The sequence below is a fragment of the Vulpes vulpes genome, chromosome 9 (genome assembly GCF_048418805.1).
Source record: "Vulpes vulpes isolate BD-2025 chromosome 9, VulVul3, whole genome shotgun sequence".
Taxonomy (NCBI): Eukaryota; Metazoa; Chordata; class Mammalia; order Carnivora; family Canidae; genus Vulpes; species Vulpes vulpes.
Genome location: NC_132788.1, coordinates 52195129 through 52220878, shown reverse-complemented (window position 1 = coordinate 52220878; position 25750 = coordinate 52195129). Strand labels below are relative to the sequence as shown.

The following is a 25750-nucleotide window of genomic DNA, read 5'->3' as shown; positions in this document are numbered from 1 at the left end:
ATTCCCACTGAGCTTCAATCATAAGTTCCTGACACATGGGTTTTTCCTGTAATCAAGAGGATAAATCAGTTAGTTTGAGCATATTAAAAATTTGAGTGACTCAAATCTTCTTCAAGTACAAGTAGAAGAGTAAGTTTGATTCATTTTTTAAAAACATGTAAAGCTATTTTGTACTGCTATGAGAAGCATCCCAAAGTAATTACCAAGTCAACCCATGCTCTAAGAAAGAGCAAATGGAACAGAAAACAAGGTAACATAGGTAACATCATGGAGGTGGAATTTTGCAGTATGGCTAAAATGAGGAAAGCTGAGGCAAAGTTAGAACTGTTTAGGTATCAGGAAACTGAAATGTGTATGAGAGACTGATGGCTCCCTCCCCCCAGGTTCCCCACCCCTGTTCTTCCTCTTGCTACTGTGGCAATGGAATAAAAGGAGCAAGTGTATATTGGGATACAGATGTTAGGCAGCTCACTCATTAGTCCAACAGCTTGCTTCTTCCTGTACTCCAGCAGCTCAGGACTTAAATTCAGGTCCCAACAAAATTTGATATTATATGACAGGCTTGCAGTTGTTTTAAAATAACTGGATCTAGTATGGTCCTCAGGCTGACAGCCTCAGTATCACCTAAGAACTTACTAGAAATGCGAGAAGAAAAACACCTCAGACCCCACTTCAGACCTACTGAATCATATGTACACTCAAGTTAGAAAAGCATATATCCAAATTGCCAATTCTCTGCTGCCAATTCTCTGCCATCATGTTTTTGTTTTTGTTTTTGTTTTTGTTTTTTGTCCTGATGGGAAGAGAGACACCAGCTAGCACACTTGGGAAGTATCTCAATCTGCTGCCTGCCTGATATATTTTAGCAGGTATAATGAGCCTCTGTTACTGATGGGAATAACAAAAGTGAACAAGAGCCCTTCTTATGGGAAAATCTTTTGATGGGAAATGAACCTTTTGTTGAGAAAATGATTGAAAAAATGCTCATCTTGAATCACAGAAGTGTAAGCGACAAATTCATATAACTATTTCTTTCTACCAGAGTTTCTCAACCTCAGCACTATTAATACTTTGGACCAGATAGTTCGTTAGAAGGATTGTCCTGTCATTGATTGGTGTTTAACAGCATTCCTGGCTTCTACCCACTAGATACAAGTAGCACACCCTCATACACAATGTGACAACCAAAAATATCCCAGACATTGCCAAGTATCCTGTAAGTGGGTGGATAGGAGGCTTAGTGAGGGTTTGTGAGTGTGTGTGTGTGTGTGTGTGTGTGTGTGTGCAGAATCACCCCTGGTTAAGAACTACAGCTCTAGACTTGATCCATGTTGGCAAAATCCTGTCTCTAAAGCAAAGATGAATCTTTTTGCTATTAGATTGACAATTTTATTTCGACCTCTACGACTTATCATTCTGATAAGAGTTTTTCATCTGGCTCATCAAAAGAGACATCTTGAAATGCTGACCAGAAGAATGGTAAGCAGACAAAACATGTTTATGATTCAGAAAATATTTGTTTCAGGAAATACTGACAAGGGTTATAGATAGCTATATAATAGTCTTTATTTTTATGTGGATTTTTGTGCTACAAATTAATGATTGTTTTAAACTCTCAGGTTTCAGGAAACAAACGGCGATACAAAAAGGATGGATTTGACTTAGACCTCACTTATGTTACTGGTTTGTAAAGTTTAACTGTTGATTTACTTATATTAACTTCAGATCTTTCTGGTGTGTGAATAATGTTCATTTTGTTCTTCCTTTTTCTAAGTCATATTCTTTCAAAGCATTCTTTGTCCATGAAGACATGAGCCTCTATGGTAGCACAATATATTTGTAGTTTACCCCTGACAATGGAAAATCTGCATTGTCCTCTTAAATCAGGACTGATACCATACAGGAAATTGAATGGATTTCCAGTTGGCTCCTTTGTTTGGTTTAGAATTTGAGTTCTAGAAGTTTTCCTGGGTCACAAGGATTTCAGACAGACCTGTTCTCTTTCTAAAACCCTAATGAATAAGGGGTCTCAGTTTTCTGAGTCAGGAGCACTGAAAGGCACCCTGGGAGTTCCCTCCATTGCTGGAGCTCAGATCTCTCATTTTTCTTTGGTATGTATGTATGTATGTATGTATGCACTTATTTATTTATTTTCTTTGGTATTTAAATAGGAAATAAATTCTCATGACCAGTCAACACAAATCTGTCCCATATGGCTGGAATCATTTGATTCTTAGGAACATTATGTAAGTTTAATGGTGATTATACTGGATAATTTAATATGTTATCTTCATTATCCTGAGAGGTAGCTTTTTTCCCTATCATTCTCAATCCAGAAAGTCCTTTTCTATGAAAAAGGAGTCTGATTATATATAAGTTCTCATATATTGTTTCATATTTATAATGACATTCATAATAGTGACTATTTTGACTTCCAGAGCGTATTATTGCCATGTCATTCCCATCTTCTGGAAAGGAGTCTTTCTACAGGAATCCCATTAAGGTAAGGGTATTTAACAAATACTCATAATTCTCAGTAAACATAGGCTGTGGAGTCATAAGTTTAACATTAGCCCATAGTGTTTCAAGTTTACTCTCTCAGGTAAAGAATTATAATGGATTGATAGCAGTTGCTATGTAATGAACCACCAAAAAACCTAGTGACTTATAGCACAAACCATTTTCTTAGTTCATGATAGTGTGGTTTGTGAATTTGGGTTGGGCTTAAGTGGGTGGTTCTGCTGGTCAGGGACAGGTTTGACAATCTGGATTAATGCATACATCTGTGGGCAGCTACTTGGTTGGCATCTGAGGATCAGCTATTCTAAAATGGCACGGTCGGAGGGGCCCCTGGGTAGTGGCTTAGTCAGTTGAGCATTGACTCTTGGTTTCAGTTCAGGTCATGATCTCGGGGTCATGAGATGGAGACCTGTGTTGGATTTCATACACTCAGCACAGAGCCAGCTCGAGGTTTTTCTCTCTTTTCTTTTGCCCCTCCTCCTGCTCACTTGCATGTGTGTGCTCTCTCTAAATAAGCAAACAATAAATAAAATCTTAAAAAATTAAAAAATTAAATGGTTGGATGGTTCCATGTGATGTCTCACACTCCAGCAGACTAATTCAGGCTTGTTCCTATGGTGGTGGTGTCAGAGATCCCATAAGCAGCAAGCAAAAGAATGCATAGCCCTGATGGAGCAGGTTCAAAACTAGTATAATGTGGCTTCTACCTCATTCTGTGATACAAAGCAAATTACAATTCAGTCCAGATTCAAGGAGCAGAACAGACTGCATTTCTTGATGGCAAGAATTGCAACAAATTATGGACATTTTTATAGTCTAGCATAGGAGAGAAAGATGAGAATTCTTATTTAAAATATGTGTTCGGGATCCCTGGGTGGCGCAGCGGTTTAGCGCCTGCCTTTGGCCCAGGGCGCGATCCTGGAGTCCCGGGATCAAGTCCCACATCGGGCTCCCTGCATGGAGCCTGCTTCTCCCTCTGCCTATGTCTCTGCCTCTCTCTCTCTCTTTCTCTCTCTCTCTCTCTCTGACTATCATAAATAAATAAATAGATAAATAAATAAATAAATAAATAAATAAATAAATAAAAGATATCCTAAAATATGTGTTCTCCTCCTCCGCCCCTCCGTCCCGCCGGCCACCCGTCCCGTCCGGTCCCGCCGGCCGTGAGCTCCATGCAGTTCAATAAGGGGCCCTCGTATCGGCTGTCCGCCGAGGTCAAGAACCGTCTGCTGTCCAAGTATGACCCCCAGAAGGAGGCGGAGCTCCGCAGCTGGATCGAGGGGCTCACGGGCCTCTCCATCCGGCCCGACTTCCAGAAAGGTCTGAAAGACAGAGTCATCTTGTGCACACTCATGAGCAAGTTGCAGCCAGGCTCCGTCCACAAGATCAACCGCTCCCTGCAGAACTGGCACCAGCTGGAAAACCTGTCCACCTTCATCAAGGCCATGGTCAGCTACGGCATGAACCCCGTGGACCTGTTGGAGGCCAACGACCTGTTTGAGAGCGGGAACATGACCCAGGTGCAGGTGTCTCTTCTCACCCTGGCGGGGAAGGCCAAGACGCAGGGGCTGCAGAGTGGCGTGGACATTGGGGTCAAATACTCGGAGAAGCAGGAGCAACTTCGACGACGCCACCAGAAGCTGGCCAGTGCGTCATCGGGCTCCAGATCGGCACCAACAAATGTGCCAGCCAGTTGGGCATGACGGCCTACGGCACCCGAAGGCATCTGTACGAACCCAAGAACCATATCCTGCCCCCCAGGGACCACTCAACCATCAGCCTCCAGATGGGCACAAACAAGTGTGCCAGCCAGGTGGGCATGACGGCTCCCGGGACCCGGCGGCACATCTAGGACACCAAGCTGGGGACGGACAAGTGCGACAACTCCTCCATGTCCCTGCAGATGGGCTACACTCGGGCGCCAACCAGAGTGGCCAGGTCTTCGGCTTGGGCCGGCAGATCTACGACCCCAAGTACTGCCCGCAGGGCCGGGGGGCGCATGGGGCTGCAAGGGCTGCGGGCGGCGGCCCAGACCCGGGGAGGCCCCGGAGCGCACCCCCTACCCGCAGGAGGAGGCCGACTACTGAGGCGCCCTGCGGGGGCCTCCCCACATCAGTCTGGGCGGTGTCGGGGTTCTTCTGTTTTTCATCTTGATTTTCTCCTTGTCTGCGCGCTGCCCGCCCAAGGCCTGTGGGGCAGGGGTACCGGGGCACGCGGGGGTCTGCCTGCCAAGGTTCCCGTCGCAGATCTGCCAGCAGGCTTGGGGCTGAGCTGGGTGGGGGGGGTGGGAAGACACCCGCGGGCTGGGACCAGCCCTGAATGGTTTCCGGTTGCTTCTCTTTCCCTTCCCTTTTCTCTGATCAGTTTGTGGTTTCTGTACCCACAGAAGTTTCAGGCAGTTTTAATGAAAGAAAAATTATGTTCTTTTGCAGGGCAGTGGTAGGGGTGGGGGTGGAAGGAAGGGGAGGGCTGGGCCATGGCCTGAATCACTTGAGGGCTTGTGAGGGACCGGATTTCTTTAGCACTGCCCCCAAGGGCTGGTGGGGAAACTGAGGCCCCGGGCAGAATGACAGAGGTCCGAGTGGTTGAGGCAAAGCCACCGGAGGTCCCCCTCCGCTCCACCCCCAACCCCCTACTTGTCCTCATTCCTCTGCCAAGTACTGCACAGGGACCCCCAGCGAAGGTCCTCCCCAGGGACTGGCCCCCATCCAGCAGCCCAACCAAGAGATCATGTGAAATGTGACTGTGGACCAAAGGCAATAAAAACCTCTTTTTAGGAAAAAATAAAATAAATAAAATAAGTTTTCTTAGGTGGAGTTATAGTGGAGGCATACTGCTTTAGAGTTTGTGGGTGAAATTATTTCATCCTCTAATGAGGATGGCACCAGACAAAGAAAGAAGCCCCTTACCCTCCTAAAACCAAGGCAAACGCTTTGAAGGTCAAAAACGTGGTGCTGAAAGATGTCCACAGTCACCAAAGAAAGAAGACCCACAGATCACCTACATTCTGACAGCCCAAGACACTACATCTCTGAAGGCAGCCCAAATATCCTCAAAAGAGTGCCCCTAGGAGAAACAAGCTCGACCACTGTGCCATCAAGTTCCCCCTGACTACTGACTGAGTCAGCCATGAAGAAAATAGAAGACATCAACATATTTGTGTTCATTGTGGATGTCAAAGCCAACAAGCACCGTAGTCAGCACGGGTGGCTCAGCTGTTTGGCGCCACCTTCAGTCCAGCGCGTGATCCTGGAGATCTGGGATTGAGTCCCATGTCAGGCTCTCTGCATGGAGCCTGCTTCTCCCTCTGCCTCTCTTTGTCTCTCATGAATAAATAAATAATTAAAAAAAAAAAAAAAAAAAGCCAACAGCACCAGATCAAACAGGCTGTGAAGAAGCTCTGTGACATTGATGTGGCCAAAGTCAATGCCCTGATCAGGCTTCATGGAGAGAAGAAAGCATATATTCCACTGGCTCCTGACTATGACACTTTGGATGTTACCAACAAAATTTCGGTCATCTAAACTAGGTCCAGATGGCTAAATCTAAATTTTTTCACCATAATTATTTAATTCAAACATAAAATGAGATTTAGTTTGAAATTCCAGTTAAAAGCCATTATTTAAGAAGTTTTCAGGGATCCCTGGATGGCTCAGCGGTTTAGCGCCTGCCTTCAGCCCAGGGCGTGATCCTGGAGTCCCGGGATCGAGTCCCATGTCAGGCTCCCTGCATGGAGCCTGCTTCTCCCTCCTCCTGTGTCTCTGCCTCTCTCTCTCTCTCTGTCTGTCTATCATAAATAAATAAATCTTTAAAAAAAATAAAAAAAGAAGTTTGCATATGTGTATTGGTACATATTAGTGCAATTTGTAGTATCTGTTATATGATGTAATTATATCTTATATACAGATGTATACACACACACATATATATATACACCTAAGTCTACATATAAACATGCATATATAATTATGCTTTTGTTAAGACATAACAAATACTATAAATTGCACTTAAGTGGATCTTGATAAAATTATATATAGGTGTATATGCATGTAACCAACACCCCTATCAATATGTAGAACATTTCTTGTTCTTTTTCAGTCAATATCCCAATACACTGGAAGTAATTATTATTCTAACATCTTTTACCACAGATTCATTTTACCTTTTCTTGAATTTCACATAAGTGGAATCATATAATACATCTTTTTTTGGCTGGCTTTATATGCCTAAAATCTGAGGTTCATTCAATATTGTTGTACAGTTCTTACAACATTTACATATTACTTATATTTATTCATTATAACATTAATATTCACTGCTTTCTAAAATCCTGTATTAAAAGCCAAGTATTCAGGGGCACCTAGGTGGCTCAGTTGGTTAAGTGTCTGCCTTCCCAGGATCCTGGGATTGAGCCCCACTTCATGCTCCCTGCTCAGTGGGGAGCCTGCTTCTCCCTCTCTCTGTGTTGCTTCCCCTGTTTGTGCTCTCTCCCTCTTTCTCTGGCAAATAAATAAATAAAATCTTAAAAAAAAAAAAAAAAAAAGGCCCAAACATTCAGGTGCACCTGGGTGGCTCAGTTGGCTAAGCAGCTGCCTTTAGTTCAGGTCATAATCTGAGGGCTGGGGGGGTGTCCCTCATCATCGGGAAGTTTGCTTCTCCCTCTCCCTCTGCCCATACCTCATTCGTGCTTGTGTGCTCTTGTTCTCGTTCTCGCTCTTAAATAAATAAATAAAATCTTTATATTAAAAAAAGCCCAAGCATTCAGTTTATATACAGAAGTCATACAATTATACACCACTTTACAAAGACAGCAAAAGTGTTACATTCTAAACGTCTACCCTACAGAAATTTTTAAAAATCAAAAGATATAGTTGAAGAAATAGGTATAAATTTGGCAGCCAGTAATTTTGACAAGGAAGTTGTACAAATACCTTTAAATATGTGAATTAAAAATAATGCATTTTGAGTAATCATTATGTTTTATGTTGATAAAAAAAGAATACTGGCTGTTGAAGAATCACGTTAAAAATATTTAGTGCACTTCAAAATGTTATACAAATTATGGTGGTTTATATGCACCCCTAAACCTTAGTTATTTAGTTTATATCACTAAAATGACCATTAATTCTTCCAGTACAATGGTATATTTCATCCTTTTGACCTTTGCATACTCTAGAATATGTTAGAAACATATAAGATTCACAAATGTTTAGAAAAGCAAGCAGAAGACCAGTGAACCTGCCCAGTTCTTCTGAGATGGTCTCATGTCTGCTTAATAAGTATTCATTCTGCAAAACAGTAAGCTAATGTTTGAACATAATTTCCAAGATAAAACACATTTTCTCATAAATCATGAAGTCTTTTTCTCAAGCACCACAACAATAGAAGAATTTTAGTTTGAACAGATTTCTTGGAATGTGCTTAACCTGATATTTCAACTTAGTTTCCAAGATTTCACAAGGAGCAGATTTTGAATTATAGACAGGCTCTGATTTTAAAAGGTTCAACTTTTGGACTCTTTCCATAATTTGGCTATTGTCCCTTGATGAATGGATAAAGAAGGAGTGATATATATATATACATATATATATATATATATATATATATAACTGTGGAATGCTGTGTGTGTATATATATATATATATACACATACCATTGGTGAATATTACAATTACAATAATTACAATATTACAATGGAATGATATATATATATATATATATATATATATATATATATATATATATATATAATGGAATATTACTAAGCCATCAAAATAATGACATCTTGGCAAGATTTACAGCAATGTGAATGGAACTAGAGTGTATTATGCTAAGTGAAATAAGTCAGAGAGGCGATCCCTGGGTGGCTCAGCGGTTTAGCGCCTGCCTTCAGCCCAGGGCATGGTCCTGGAGACCCAGGATCGAGTCCCGCTTTAGGCTCCCTGCATGGAGCCTGCTTTGCCCTCTGCCTGTGTCTCTGCCTCTCTCTCTCTGTGTGTGTGTCTCTCATGAATGAATAAATAAAATCTTAAAAAAAAAAAAAAGAAAGAAGTCAGAGAAGACAAATATGATTTTGCAAGCAATTGTTTACAACCATAAAAACCATTATCTCTAATGTGAATTTAAGAAACATATATGTTATATGTGAACATAGGGGAAGAGAAGGAAAAATAGTATAAAAACAGAGAGGGAGGGGATCCCTGGGTGGCGCAGCGGTTTGGCGCCTGCCTTTGGCCCAGGGCGCGATCCTGGAGACCTGGGATCGACTCCCACGTCGGGCTCCCGGTGCATGGAGCCTGCTTCTCCCTCAGCCTGTGTCTCTGCCTCTCTCTCTCTCTGTGACTATCATAAATAAATAAAAATTTAAAAGAAAACAGAGAGGGAGGCAAACCATAAAAGACTCTATAGTTAAAAGAACAAACTGAGGATTGCTGGAGGGGAGATGGGTAGGGGATGGGCTAAATGGGTAATGGATATTAAGAAGGGCACTTGTTGGGATGAGCACTGGGTGTTATATGCAAACAATAATCACTAAATTCTACTCCTGAAACCAATATTACATATGTGTTAACCAACTTGAATTTAAAATAAAAATAAAAAGGCTCAGTGATATGAAAGTGATACAATGGTGTGAAGGTGATAAATATTCAGTAGACCTCATAGTCTGAAGTTTGAATTTGATCCTTTCTCAAGCTAGTGATCTGTGGTGTGATATTCTCAACAGCTGCAATTCCCAGTCAGCCACATGATCATAAGGTTGAACAGTTACATACCCTGACAACCACTGTGTGCCTCTATAGCCACTCTTGTTTTTCCCATTCAGTACAGTATTCAGTACATTACATGAGACATTCAATACTTTATTGCAAAATAGGTTTCATATTAGATGATCTTGTCCAACTGTAGACTAATGTGTTTTGAGCATATTTAAGGTAGGCTATGCTAACCTATGATGTTGGATAGTTTAGATGTATTAAATGTATTTTTGACTCATAATATATTCAACCTGAAATGGGTTTGTTGGGACCTAACCCCATCATAAGTCAAGGAATATATATACTCAGAAAGAAACTGCCTTGAGAAAGATGAACTCCAGCATTATCAATAGAAAAAAAGTATCCACTGTATTCATCTCTTATACAAACAGAAAAATAAAGCATTTCCCCCCTTGGAATATTTATACAATAATATATAATAATATAATAGATATTAGATAATAGTTATACATATTATATAATAAATTGATATTAATATATTAGAATAACATTTGCCTCTTAGAATAGTACATATTTAAATATATATACTGCATAGTACATAATTTTGTATAATATAAAATTACAAATAATATTAAATAGTATATTTTATTCTATTTATAAATACATATTGCAAATATATTTGTATATATACACATCTCTTATAGAAACACAAAAATATAACATTTTCCCCTTAGAATAATATGTGTATTTATATATAATATATATTATACTACACAATATATAATATATAATTACATATATAAATTATACAGTTACATACATTTAGTGTATGTTATATATTACATGTAAATATACATTTATTTATAGAATATATAATACAAATTCATCTTTTATAGAAACAGAAAAATAAAACCTTTTCCTCTAAGAATAATACACGTATATTTATATATAATATGTTATATAATGCTCACTTTGGCAGCACATATATGTAATATAATATGTTATATAAATATATATAATATAGTACATGTTATATAATATATAAATGTAACATGTATATATCAATATGCGAATATAATCAAATTTGTATAATATATACAATATGTAACATATGTAACATGTAAGTATATATATTTTTAAAGATTTTATTTATTCATTTATTTATTTATTTATTTAAGATTTTATTTATTCACGAATAAATTTATTTATTTATTTATTTATTTATTTATTTATTTATTTATTATTCATTTTATTTATTTATTCTCAGACACAGAGAGAGAGAGAGGCAGAGACACAGGCAGAGCCAGAAGCAGGCTCCATGCAGGGACTCTGATGTGGGACTCGGTCCCGGGTCTCTCACACCATGGGCTGAAGGCGGCGCTAAACCGCTGAGCCACCCGGGCTGCATATATAAAAGTATATATTTTTAGTTTGTTATGTAATTATATATAAATTATGAATTCTATAAATCATATTTATAAATTATAAATTAGATAATTTATATATAATTATATATAATTGAGTTGTATATTACATATAATAGTTTCTATAAACCTGTAACATGTTATATATGTTATATATTATATTACACAATATGTATTATATTGCAGGCTATATTATGTATGTTATATATTATATGGTATATACTACATTATATTACATATAATACATACATATATTATCCTAAGGGAAAATTTTTCTATCTTCCTGTTTATGTAAGAGAACCATATATGTAATGTATAGTTATAAGTAATATATAACTAACCTGAAACCATATAATTCATATGGTAAAATGTTGGACCAAAATATGAAAACTACTAGAGCTTTCAGAAAAAGACAAGACAAAAAGCTATCTGGCATATATATAAACGAAATGTAATACTCTCCAAAGGTTTAAAAATAGGAGAGAAACCCCTGCCGCCACCACCACGGAGACCTTTACCGCGTCCCGTTCTTAGTGCTCGAATGCCCCAGCCTGAAGCTGAAGAAGCCGCCCTGGGTGCACATGCCTCGGCCACGACGGTGTACGCTCTGGTGGTGGTGTCTTACTTCCTCATCACGGAGGAATAATTTATGATGTTATTGTTGAACCTCCAAGTGTTGGTTCTATGACTGATGGACATGGACATCAGAGACCAGTAGCTTTCTTGGCCTACAGAGTAAATGGACGGTATATTATGGAAGGACTTGCATCCAGCTTCCTGTTTACAATGGGAGGTTTAGGTTTCATAATCCCGGACCGATCGAATGCACCAAACATTCCAAAACTCAATAGATTTCTTCTTCTAAAAAAAAAAAAAAAAAAAGATTTCTTCTTCTATTCATTGGATTCGTCTGTGTCCTATTGAGTTTTTTCATGGCTATTCAGGAGAATGAAACTGCCGGGCTACCTGATGGGTTAAAAAATGCCTTTTGACAAGAAATCCGTGGATATTGGATTTGCTCCTGTTAATGAAGTTTTAAAGGCTGTACCAATCCTCTGATGTGAAATATGGAAAAAGAGTGAAGCAGCAGAAAAGAAGCATCTCGTGAGAAATAGGAATCATATTAAAGCTTGAACTAGAATGTCTTCTTGGTATCAAAGAGACAAATTTCTCACAATATTTCTCCTGCTGGCCTGTACTGACACACCAATGATGTTTAGTGGCATTTTCTTCTTAGTTTTTCATTTCTTAAAGAAAATATACTCCCATTTCCACAACTATAATATTGAATAAAGTGATTATTTCTTACAGCCCCCTTAACATTTTGTGAAGATGACATTTCTGACTTTCAAAAATTAATGTAAAATCAGGAAGCGAGACCCCATAAGCTGAGAACTCTGATCAGCTTTACCTATGGTGCTTTGCCTTTAAACAGTGTGACAGTACATTATTCAGATATGTGTGAGACTGTTTCTGCACAATAAGATGTATGAAAGGAGCAGAAATAAATAATTTTTCTAATTAAAGAACAAAAAAAAAACAAAGGTTTAAAAATAGTAATTGATCCCTCTATTTAAAAATTCTAATTCTAAAAAAAAGAAATCTAATTCTAGGGGCACCTGGGTGGCTCAGTCAGTTAAGCACCTGACTGTTGGTTTTTGTTCAGGTCATGATCTCAGGGTCCTGGGATTGAGTCCTGGGTCAGACTCTGGCCTCAGTGAGGAGCCTGCTTGAGGATTCTCTCCTTCTCCCTCTGCCTATCCCACCACTCATATACACAGCCTCTCTCTTTCTCTCAAATAAATAAAACCTTTTTAATAAATAAAATAAAACTAATTCTAAATTTTGAAAAAATCTATATACATAAACCACTAACTTAATGAGAGGCCCCCTGCCTCCTCCCCAAAAATCAGTACTAAGAAAACCCAGAACAGCTGATAATTCACAGTTCTATATGAACAACTCTTTTATAATTCATCCTGTAAAGTACTTTATTTTACAATCTGCTTATCTTGTGTAACTAATATTGTCTACTTTATTACATTAAAAATTCATACAGTGTTAAAGTAGGACTGTATATGAAAGGAGGACTGCATCTAATATTTCTGTAGCATTGTCATCTTTTTCTATATATGATTCTGAGAATGTCCCCAGTTCTATTGGTATTGGATCCTACTCATTCTTTTGTCTCCTGATAGTTAGAATTGCTGCTTCCAAGGCCTGTATTTTTTATTTCCTTCAGAATATAAATCTTTCTCAGCTTGAGACATATGAAGTTCATCCATTTGATTGTTTTCCTCAGAAGTCTCTTCATTCATAAAATCTCCCAGTCTTCCACCTTTGAATATGATATTAGCTATGAGTTTCTCATGTATAGACTTTATTATATTGAAGTATGTTATCTCTAAACCTACTGTATTGTGAGTTTTTATCCTTTCTCTTGCTGATGTGATGTATCACATTGATTTGCAAAAATTATATCACCATTGCATCCTGAGAACAAATTCCACTTGATCATGGGGAATGATTTTTTTAATGTATTGTTGGATTCAGCTTGCTTATATTTTCTTGAAGATTTTTGCATCTATTTTTTATCAAGGCTATTGACCAATAGTTCTCCTCTTTTTTGTAGCATCTTTATCTGTTTTGAGTATCATGGTAATGTTGGCCTCGTAGAAGTTCTCCTTTCTATTTTTTGGAATACTTTGAAAAGAATAGGTATTAACTCTTTTTAAAATGTTTGGTAGAATTTATCTGTGAAGCCATCTGGTCCTGGACTTTTGTTAGGAGTTTTTTGATTACTGATTCAATTTCATTGCTTATAATTGGTCTGTTCAAATTTTCTATCTTCTTGATTCATTTGGAGAGGTTATATATATATATATATTTTTTTTTTTTAATTTTTTAAATTTTTATTTATTTGTGATAGTCACACACACAGAGAGAGAGAGGCAGAGACACAGGCAGAGGGAGAAGCAGGCTCCATGCACCGGGAGCCTGACGTGGGACTTGATCCCGGGTCTCCAGAATCGCGCCCTGGGCCAAAGGCAGGCGCCAAACCGCTGCGCCACCCAGGGATCCCTGGAGAGGTTATATATTATAGAGTTCTACAAACTTATCCATTTCTTTTTTACATTGTCCAACTTGTTGGCATATAATTTTTCATAATATTCTCTCATAATCCTTTGTATTTCTATGGTGTCAGCTGTTATTTCTCCTTTTTATTTCTAATGTTGTTTAAGCCCCCTCCCTTTTTTTGATGAGTCTGGCTAAAGGCTTATCAATTTTGTTCATCTTTTTAAAGAACCAGCTCCTGGTTTCATTGATCTACTCTATTGTATTTTAGTTTTTATTTCATTTATTTCTACTCTAATCTTTTATTTATTTTATACCTTTAGGTATAAGGTTAGGTTGTGTATTTGAGACTTTTCTACTTGAGATGGGCTTTTATTGCTATAAACTTCCCTCTTAGTATAGCTTTTGCTGCATCCCAAAGATTTTGGACTATTGTGTTTCATTTTCATTCTGCTCCGTATATCTTTGAATTTCCTCTTTGATTTCTTGATTCATTCATTCATTCACTGTTTAGTAGTGTGTTATCCAACCTCCATGTATTTGTGATCTTTCCAGATTTCTTCTTGTTTTTGATTTCTAGTTTCATAGTGTTATAGTCAGAAAAGATGTATGGTATGACTTGGACTTTGTGAATTTGTTGAGACTTCTTTTTAGCCTAATATATGCTCTCTTCTGAAACGTTCGATGTGCACTTGAAAAGAATGTGTGTTCTGCTGTTTCAGTATGGAATACTCTGAATACATTTGTTAATTCCACATGGTTCCATGTGTTACCCAAAGCCATTGTTTCCTTAATGATATTCTGTTTGGATGATCAGTCCATTGATGTAAGGAGGGTAAAGTCCCTCGCTATTATTGTATACTATCAATTACTTCCTTTATTTTTGTTATTAGATGTTTTGTGTATTTAGCTGCTTCCATGTTGGGGGCATAAATATTTACAATTGTTAAATCTTCTTGTTGAATTGTTCCATTTATGATTATAGAGTGTCCTTCTTTGTCTCCTGTTACAGTCTTTGTTTTAAACTCTATTTTGTAGGGGATCCCTGGGTGGCGCAGCGGTTTAGCGCCTGTCTTTGGCCCAGGGTGTGATTTTGGAGACCCGGGATCAAGTCCCACGTCGGGCTCGTGGTGCATGGAGCTTGCTTCCCCTCTGCCTGTGTCTCTGCCTCTCTCTCACTGTGTGCCTATCATAAATAAAAAGTTAAAAAAAAAAAACTCTATTTTGTTTGACATAAGTGTTGCTACCCCAGCTTTCTTTTCATATCCATTTGCATGCATTCTCCATTCCTTCACTTTCAATATGTATGTGTCTTTAGGTTTGAAATGAGTCTCTTGTAAGCAACATAAATATGGGTCTTGGGGTTTTTTTCCCATTCCATCAGCTTATGTCTTTTGATTGGAGCCCTTAGTCCATTTACATTGAAAGTAATTATTGATGGATATGTATTTATTGTTATCTTTTACTTGTTTTGTGGTTGTTTTTGTAGTGCTTTTGTTCCTTTCTTCCCTTGCTCTCTTCTCTCATGATTAGTTGACTTTATTTAGAGACATATTTGGATTTCTTTCCCTTTATTCTTTGCATATCTGTTACCAGTTTTGATTTGTAGTTGCCATTAGGTTTATATATAACATCTTTTGCATATAGCAGACCGCATTGAGTTGATGGCCACTTAAGTTTGAATGCATTCTTTACTCTTCTCTCCACATTTTAGGTATATGTTGTCATAATTTACATCCTTTTATTTTTTTAGTCTTCTTACTGATTTTTGTAGATATACTTACTTTAACTGCCTTTGTACTTCCTACTTTTCTTACTCCTGCTTACATTCTTCCACAAGAGTCCCCTTTTGCATTTTTGTAGGGCTCGTTTAGTGGTTGTGAATTTTTTTAACTTTTGTTTGCCGTGGAAACACTCTCTCCTTGCTGGATAGCCTTGCTAGAGTATTCATGGCTGCAGGTTTTTTTCCTTCCAGCACTTTGAATATATCATGCCATTCTCTTCTGGTCTGCAAAGTTTCCACAAACAATCAACACATAATCTAAAGGAGTTTTCTTTGTATATAACTACTTTCTTTTTTCTCTTGCTACTTTTGAAATTCTATCACTATTTTTGCCATTGTAATTACTATGTGTTTTGGAGTAGACCTCCTTGGGTGGATTTTGTTGGGAGGCTCTCTGTGCCTCCTGGATCCAGGTTTCTGTTTCCTCCCCAGAATCGAGAAGTTTTCAGCTATAATTTCTTCAAATAAGTTTTCTACCCACTTTCCCCTCTCTTCTCCTTCTGGGATTCCTGTAATGTGGGTGCTATTATACTTGATGGAGTCACTGAATTCCCTAAGTCTATTCCGATTTTGCATTTTTTCCCTCTTATCTGCTCAGCTTGAGTACTTTACATTACTCTGTCCTCTAGGTTACTGATTTATTCTTCTCCTTCTTCTAACCTATTGTTTGATCTAGTGTATTTTTATTCTGGTTTATTTTTAATTTTTTTAAATTTTTATTTATTTATGATAGTCACAGAGAGAGAGAGAGAGAGAGAGAGAGAGAGGCAGAGACATAGGCAGAGGGAGAAGCAGAGCTCCATGCACCGGGAGCCCGATGTGGGATTCGATCCTGGGTCTCCAGGATCGCGCCCTGGGCCAAAGGCAGGCGCTAAACTGCTGCGCCACCCAGGGATCCCCCTCTAGTGTATTTTTAATTCCAATTATTGTGTTCTTCATCTCTGATGATTCTATTTTACCTCTTTGTTTTAAGGGTCTCACTGATGTCCTCCACTCTTTTCTCAAGCTCATTGAGTATCTTTATGACTATTACTTTAAATGCCATATTGGGCACATTACTTATCTCTGTTTTGATTAGGTGTCTTACTGTGATTTTTTTGTCCTGTTCTTTCATTTGGGACATATTCCTCTGTCTCCTCATTTTGTCCTCCTCTGTGTCTATTTCTATATATTAAGAAAATCAGCTATATACCCTACTCTTGAAAATAATGGCCTTATGAAGAAGAGGTCCTGTAGTGCTCTGCAGTTTAGCGTCCCCTCTTCACCAGAACCCGGTAATTCAGGGATGTCTCCAATGTGTGTTGTGTGTGCCCTCCTGTGGTGTCTTGGCCACTTTTTCCATCAGTCATCTGCAGTGGCTCCCTTTGTCTGCTGTGGGCAGTGTTTGTTCTTTGTGGTATTAATCAGCAGTCTGGGGCCATCTTGGGCTTGAGTTAAGTTAGACCAGATGTTTGCCAGAGATGCAATAGCACCAAACTGCAGGGTGCTTTTGCTGTTTGTCCCTTGAAATGCTTTTGTTGGTGAGCCAGGCCAGCAATCCAGACCAGCTGCCTGCTTCCAGCTTACTGCTAGGTCCACAGTTTGACTGTTGTCTGTGGTTATCTTTCCCTTTCCCCAGAGCAGGAGTTACTTTAGAGTGATGCTGGCCCCTGTTGGGGTTGTTCTCACACTGCCAGGCTTGTGGCACCCATCTGGATGGCCCTGTCAAACAGCATATTAGAGGGGGCAGATCCATAATGTGCCTGAGGTTCAGAGGGGACAGTGGTATTAGCCAGTTAGGTAGTGAGTATCAGAGCTGTGCTGGTCCTGCAGGTGGCCATTTGTTTATGATGGGGGAAGGAGGGCAGGGCAATGGTACCTGCCAGCTCCTTTGTTCCTGAAGGAGTCTTCCAGCAATCTCTGTCCCTCTGGGATGTGCTCTGAGATGAATAAACTACTGGTTTTCAAAGCCAAATATTCTGGGGATTCATCTTCCCTACATCGGCTCCCTGGTGTAAGAGTTTGTTTCTTTCCCTTCTCCATGCCTGCAGCACCCCTTCCTCCTACAGACAGTAGTATGGGTCTCCTTAGCTCCAGACTGTGTCTCTGCCCTTCCTACCCCCTTTGTTGTGGTCTCTTCTCTACATTAGTTGTGTGGAGTTTATTCTGCCAGTCTTCATGTTGTGTCATCATGTGGCAAAAAGGAACCTTGTGCACTGCTGGTGGGAATGCAAACTGGCACAACCGCTGTGGAAGTTCAATGGAAAGTTCCTCAAAAATAAAAAAATAGACATATTCTGTGATCCAGGAATCACCCTCCTGGGTATTTACCCAAAGAAAGCAGAAACACTAATTCAAAATGATATATGCACCCCTTATTTTATTGCAGAATTATCTACAATGGCCAAACTGTGAAAGCAACCCAAGCATCCATCAATAGATGGATAAAAAAGATTTTGTATATCTATATTATATAATATAATATTATATATATAATATTCCATTGCATATATGCATATATATATATATGCAGTGGAATATTATTCAGCCATAAAAAGAATGAAATCTTGCCATTTGCAACAACATGAATGGATCTAGAGAGCATAACGTGAAGCAAAATAAGCCAGTCAGAGAAAGACAATTACCATATGATTTTACTCATGTAGAATTTAAGAAACAAATGAACAAAGGGATGAGGGAAAGACCAATCAAAAATGAGACTCTTAATTACAGAGAACACATGGGTTTTGTGAAATAGGTAAAGAAGATTAAGAGTACACTTATGTTGATGAGCACTATTCCATATTAATATGGAACTGCTGAATCACTATTTTGTACACCTTAAACTAATATAACACTGCATTAAATACACCAGAATTTAAAAAATAAAACATTGGAATTAATAAATGGTCACAAAAAATTAATTCATGCATTCATTTTAATAAGTTGTGTATTCCTTGGGCTTTTTATGTATATAATCATGTAAAATTACTACTTTCTTAATTTTGAAAGCTTTTTATTTTTTCTTTCTTTATTGAATTGTCTAGGACCTCCACTGTCATGTTGAATAATAGTAAGAACAGACACTCTTTGCTTGTTCTGAAACTTAGATTGAAAGAATTAGAAATCCCACTATTAGAATAGTGTTTTCTAGAGGCCTTTTATAGCTGCTCTTTACCAAATTAAGAAAGTTTTCTTTTTTATTTTTATTTTTTAAGATCTTATTTATTCATGAGAGACACACAGAGAGGCAGAAAAATAGGTGGAGGGAGATGCAGTTTCCCTGTGGGGAGCCTGATGTGGAACTTGATCCCAGGACCTGGGATCATGTCCTTTTTTAAAAAAAAATTTATTTTTTATTGGTGTTCAATTTGTCAACATACAGAATAACACCCAGTGCTCCCTGGGTGTTAACCTCCCCTTCCACCACTCCTAGTTCGTTTCCCAGAGTTAGGAGTCTTTCATGTTCTGTCTCCCTTTCTGCTGGAATCATATCCTGAGCCGAAGGCAGATGCTCAACCACAGAGCCACCCAGGAATCCCTATTTTTTATTTTTAAAAGATTTTATTTATCTAGTCATGAGAGACATGCAGAGAGAGGCAGAGACATAGGCAGAGGGAGCAGCAGGCTCCCCGCAGGGAGCCTGATGCCAGGACCCTGGGATCATGACCTGAGCCAAAGGCAGATGGTCAACCACTGAGCCACCCAGGCATCCAAGAAACTTTTATTTATTTCTAGTTTACTAGGAGTTGAATCATGAATGAGTGAATTTATCAATACTTTTTCTACATGTATGGAGATAATCAAAGGTTTTTCTGTTATTTTCAAATGTAAAGCCAACCTTTTTTATTCCTGAAGTAAACCCCTCTGGTCTTAATGTGTTATTTATTATACTACAACTGTCTATCTGCTAATATTTTATTTACAACTCTTTGTATATGTTGATGAGAGATCTTGACCTTCATTGTTCCTTTTTTTTTTAATTGAGGTGTAGTTGACACACACAGTGTTACATTAGTTCTAGGTATACAACATAGTGATTTGACAAGTCTATCTGTTACACTATGCCCATCACAAGTGTAGTTAGTGATAGAAGTGTCACCATAAAACACCAGTACAATACCATTGACTATATTACGTTGCTATACCTTTTATCCTTGTGTCTAACTCATTCCATAAACGGAAGCCTGTTTCTCCTATTCCCCTTCATGTATTTTGTCTATCCTTGAGTCCTTCTCTCCTTTGGCAAATATCAGTTTGTTCAGTGTATTTATGGATCTGGCTCTTCTTTTTGTTCATTTCATTTTTAGATTCAAAATATGGTATTTGCCTTTCTCAGTCTGGTTTACTTCACTAAGCATAATACCCTCTATGTTCATCCATGTTGTTGCAAATAGCAAGGCTCAATGATATCCTTTGTATATATATATGCCACCTCTTCTTTAGCCATTTATCTGTTGATAGACACTTGGGTTGTATCCATATCTTGGCTATTACAAATAATGCTGCAATAAACAGAGATACAGATACTTCTGGAATGCGTGTTTTTGTTTTCTTTAGGTAACACAGTAGTGAAATTACTGGATCATATGGTAATTCTATTTTTAATTTTTTAAAGGACTTTTGTACCTTTTTCCACAATGGCCGCACCAATTTGCATTCCTATCACCAGTGTACATCTCCACATCCTCGCTAACACTTAATTCTTGTCTTTGATTTTAGCCATTCTAACAGGTATAAAGTGATAGCTCGTGGTTTTGATTTGCATTTCCCTAATGATTAGTGATATTTAGCATCTTTTTATGTGTCTGTTGGCTATCTCTATGTCTTCTTTGAAAAAAATGTCTTCAGATTTTCTACCTATTTTTAATTGAATCATTTATTTTTTGGGTGTTGCTTTGTATAATTCCTTTATATATTTTGGATATTAACTCCTTATCAGACATATTATTTGCACATATCTTCTTCCATTCACAGGGTGGCTTTTTGGTTTTGTCACTGGTTTTCTTCACCATGCAAAAACTTCTTATTTTGAAACAGTCCAATTTGTTTATATTTACTTTCGTTTCCTTGCCTAAGGACACATATGTAGAAAGATATTACTATGGCTGATGTCAAACAACTTATTGCCTAAGTTTTCTTCAAGAAGTTTTATGGCTTCAGGTCTCATATTTAGGTCTTTAATTCAATGTGTTTATTTTTGTGTATGGTGTAAGAAACTGGTCATTTCATTCTTTTGCATGTAGCTGTCTAGTTTTCCCAGCACCACTTATTGAATGGAATGTCTATTCCCCAGTGTGTAGTCTTGCCTCCTTTGTCCTAGATTAGTTGTGCCTGTTAAATGTGGGCTTATTTCTGAGCTCTCTAATCTGTTCTATGTGTCTATTTTTGTGCCAGTACTACACTATTTTGATTACAATCACGTTGTAGTATATCTTATAATCTGGTTTGTCTTCAATTTCTTTCATCAGCACTTTATAGTTTTCAGAATACAGATCTTTTACCGCCTTTGTTAAGTTTATTTCTAGGTATTTTATTCTTTTGGTGCAATTACAAATAAAATTATTTTCTCTTTCTGCTACTTGATTATTAGTGTACAAAAATCAATTTATCTATATTATGTATCCTGCAACTTCACTGAATTCATTTATTCTAATAGCTTTTCGATTGGGGCCATGGGGTTTTCTCTGAATAATATCATATAATCTGCAGATAGTCATAGAAAGTTTTTCTCTACCAACTTCGAGGCCAATTTTTTTTTTCTTGTCTGATTATGGTGGTTAGAGCTTCCAGGAATATGTTGAATAAAAGTGGTGAGAGTAGACATGCTTGTCTTGTTTTTGATCTTAGAGGAAAAGTTCTCCAGTTTTAAACTGAGATGATCATGTGGTTTTTATACTTTGTTTTGTTGACTTGGGCTGATTGATTTCCAAATACTGAACCATTCTTGCAGCCCTGGGATAAATCCCACTTGATTGTAGTGAATCTTCCTTTTAATATATTGTTGAATGTGGTTTGCTGATATTTTGTTGAGAATTTTTGCTTCTGTGTTCTTCAGTGATATTGTTTGTAGTTTTGTTCTTTTGTAGTATATTTGTTGGTTTTGGTATCAGGGTAATAAATGCTGGCCTCATAGACTGTACTTTGAAGCTATACTTCTTTTGTTATTTTTTAGAATAGATAGATAATAATAGATAATAGGTACTAACTCTTCTTTTTTTCAATTTTTTTTATTGGAGTTCAATTTGCCAACATATAGCGTAACATCTAGTGCTCATCCCGCCAGTGCCCCCCCCAGTGCCCATCACCCAGTCACCCCAATCCCCCGCCCACCTCCCCTTTCACCACCCCTTGTTCGTTTCCCAGAGGTAGGTGTCTCTCATGTTTTGTCACCCTCACTGATATATTCACTCATTTTCTCTCCTTTCCCCTTTATTCCCTTTCACTATTTTTTATATTCCCCAAATGACTAAGACCATATAATGTTTGTTTTTCTCTGATTGACTTATTTCACTCAGCATAATATCCTCCAGTTCCATCCACGTTGACGCAAATGGTGGGTATTTGTCGTTTCTAATGGCTAATATTCCATTGTATACATATTGGTAAATTCACCTTTGAATTTTGTCTGGTCCTGGAATTGGTCTGTTGGGAGTTTTTTGTTGTTGTTGTTGTTGTTAACAATTCAATTCTGTTAGCAATAGTTTGGTTTACAAATTTGTATTTCTTCCTGATTCAGTTTAGGGAAATTGTGCCCTTCTAGGAGTCCATCTATTTTTCCTAGGTTATCCGATTTGTTGCCATATAATTTTTTGTATTACTGTTATAATCCTTTGTATCTCTATGGTGTTCTTTGTTACCTCTCTTGTTTCTGGTTTTGTTTGTTTTTTTTTTTCTTTTTTTTTTTTAAGAGATTGTATTTATTTATTCATGAGAGAGACACACAGAGAGAGGCAGAGACACAGGCAGAGGGAGAAGCAGGCTCCCTGCAGGGAGCCTGATGTGGGACTGGATCCCAGGATCCCAGGATCACGCCCTGGGCTGAAGGCAGGTGCTCAACCGCTGAGCCACCCAGGTGCCCCTGTTTGCTTTCTTTCTTGATTGGTCTAGCTAGAGATTGATTCTTTAAAAATCTTTTGAAAGAATCAACTCTGTTTCATTGTCTTTTCTGTTCTTTAAGACTCTCTCATTCATTTCTGCTCTGATTTTTATTAAATCTTTTCATCTACTAATTTTGGGCTTCATTGTCTTTTTGTAGTTTTTATAGGTATACCTATAAAATTTAGACTGTTTGAGGTTTTTCTTATTTCTTCAGGTTGGCTGTTATCTCTATAAATATCCCTCTGAGAACTCTTTTCTCTGGGTCTCAAAGATTTCAGACCATTGTGCTTTCATTTTTTATTTGTCTCCATATTTTTTTTTTATTTTCTCTTCATTTTCCTTGTTAACTCATCTGTTGTTTAGTAGCATGTTGGTAAGCCTCCACATGTTTAGTTTTCCAATTTTTTCCCTGTGATTGATTTCTGTTTCATTCCATTGTGACTGGAAAATATACATGATATAATTCAATCTTTTTAAATTTATTGAGATTTGTTTTGGCCTAACATTTGACCTATCTTGGAAAATTTCTGTGTGTATATAAAAGGAATGTGTATTCTGTTTTTTGCATGGCATGTTCTATATTTATCTATATTATATTTAATAAGGAAAGACACTCTTTCCTTATTGTTATTCTTCCTATATAATCTATCTTATTAATGTAAGTGCTGTGTTAATATCTCCTACTATTGTTGTTTTACTCTTTCTTCCTTTATGTCTATTAATATTTGCTTTGAGTATTTAGGTGCTCCATTGTTGGGTGCATAGATATTACAACTGTTGTCTTCTTCAATTAGTTCCATTATCCTTATACAATGGCCTTCTTTTTCTCTTGTTAGTCTTTAAGGTCTACTTTGTGTGGTATAAATAATGTTACATAGAGGTTTTTTTTCACTTCCTTTTGCATAAAATATCTTTTACATCTTTTCACTTTCAATCTGAGTGTGTCCTTATATCTGAAATGAGTGTCTTCCAGGCAACACATAGATCAGTCTTGTGTTTTTATCCATTCTGCCACCCTATGCCTTTTGATTGGAGCATTTAGAGCACTTAACATGTAAGTAATTATTTTATTTTTTTTTAAATTTTATTTATTTATTCATGAGAGAGAGAGAGAGAGAGACGCAGAGACACAGGCAGAGAGAGAAGCAGGCTCCATGCAGGGAGCCCGATGTGGGACTCCATCTGGGGTCTCTGGGACACGCCCTGGGCTGAAGGCAGGTGCTAAACTGCTGAGCCACCCAGGCTGCCCAGTAATCACTTTCAGTATGTACTTATTGACATTTTGATTGTTTTCAGGTTTTTTTGTGGTTTTTCTCTGTTATTTCTTCTTCTCTTGTTCTCTTTCCTTCTGATTATAACTGTATGTAGTGTTATGCTTGACTTTCTATTTTTGTGTATCTATTGTCAGTTTTGGGTTTGTGTTTACTATGAGGTTTATATATAACATTCTAAGTATATATCAGTCTATATTAAATTGATGGTTATTTCAATTCAAACACATTCTATTTTTTTATTGAAAATTTTTTCATTTGTTTTTAAATTAGATTTACCAACATATAGTATAACACCCAATGCTTATCCCATCAAGTGCCCCTGTCAGTCCCGTCACCCAGTTACCCCAACCCTCCCACCCACCTCCCCTTCTGCAACCCTTTGTTCATTTCCCAGAATTAGGAGTCTGTCACGGTTTGTCTCCCTCTCTAATTTTACCCTATTGATTCCCCTCCTTTTCCTTATAATCCCTATCACTATTTCTTATATTCCCCATATTAGTGAAGCCATATAATAATTATCCTTCTCCAATTGACTTACTTCATTCAGCATAATACCCTCCAGTTCCATCCACGTCAAAGCAAATGATGAGTATTTGTCGTTTCTAATGGCTGAGTAATAGTCCATTGTATATATAGACCACATCTTCTTGATCCATTCATTTGTCGATGCACACCAAGGCTCCGTCCACAGTTTGGCTATTGTGGACATTGCTGCTATGAACATTGGGGTGCAGGTGTCCTGGCATTTCTCTGCATCTACTTTGGGATACTCAATAGTGTAATTGCTGCCTCTTTTTACATCTTTGAGGAACCTCCACACAGTTTTCCAGAGTGGCGGTACCAGTTCACATTCCCACCAACAGTGCAAGAGGGTTCCCCTTTCTCCACATCCTCTTCAATTTTGTTGTTTCCTGTCTTGTTAATTTTCACCATTCTCACTGGTGTGAGGTGGTATCTCAGTGTGGTTTTGATTTGTATTTCCCTGATAGCAAGTGATGTGGAGCATTTTCTCATTTTTCCTGGCCATGTGTATGTCTTGTTTAGTAAAATTTCTGTTCATGCCTTCTGCCCATTTCTTGACTGGATTTTGGTTTCTTTGCTATTGAGTTTGATAAGTTCAAACTCTAAGATCTAAGCTATAGATCTTGGGTACCAGCCCTTCATCTGATATGTCATTTGCAAATATCAACTCCCATTCTGTAGGCTGTCTTTTAGTTTTGTTGACTGTTTCTTTTGCTCTGCAGAAGCTTTTTATCTTCATTAAGTCTCAATAGTTCATTTTTGCTTTTGATTCCTTTGCCCTCATGGATGTATCTTGCAAGAAGTTGCTGTGGCCAAGTTCAAAAAGGGTGCTGCCTGTGTTCCCCTCTAGGATTTTGATGGATTCTTGTCTCACATTTAGATCTTTCAACAGTTTTGAGTTTATCTTTGTGTCTGGTGTAAGAGAATGGTCTAGTTTCATTCTTCTGCACGTGGCTGTCCAATTTTCCCAGCACCATTTATTGCAGAGACTGTCCTTTTCCCAGTGGATAGTCTTTTCTGCTTTGTTGAATATTAGTTGACCATAGAGTTGAGGGCCCATTTCTGGGTTCTCTGTTCTGTTCCATTGAGCTATGTGTCTGGTTTTGTGCCAGTACCACACTGTCTTGATGACCACAGCTTTGTAATACAGCTTGAAATCTGGTCTTGTGATGCCTCCAGTTCTGGCTTTCTTTTTGAATATTCCCCTGGCTATCCAGGGTCTTTTCTGGTTCCACACAAATCTTAAGATTATTTGTTCCAACTCTGAGAGCAAAGTCCATGATATTTTGATGGGGATTGCATTGAACGAGTAAATTGCCCTGGTTAGCATAGACATTTGACAGTATTTATTCTTCC

The 25750-nt window shown here is 37.9% G+C and overlaps 1 protein-coding gene and 2 pseudogenes across 1 annotated transcript in view; all 3 read left to right on the top strand.

The window, feature by feature from the left end:
• The window catches only part of LOC112918548 (phosphatidylinositol 3,4,5-trisphosphate 3-phosphatase TPTE2-like), an 83989-nt gene that overhangs the window by 6050 nt on the left and 52189 nt on the right, over positions 1 to 25750 (top strand). The window contains exons 5-7 of the mRNA XM_025996599.2: positions 1380 to 1479; positions 1620 to 1683; positions 2439 to 2503. Of these exons, the coding sequence (XP_025852384.1) occupies positions 1380 to 1479; positions 1620 to 1683; positions 2439 to 2503 (229 nt within the window). The remainder of the gene's footprint in view (positions 1 to 1379; positions 1480 to 1619; positions 1684 to 2438; positions 2504 to 25750) is intronic.
• On the top strand, positions 3621 to 4623 carry LOC140593789 (calponin-2 pseudogene; annotated as a pseudogene).
• LOC140593788 (oligosaccharyltransferase complex subunit OSTC-like) lies at positions 5087 to 11980 on the top strand (annotated as a pseudogene).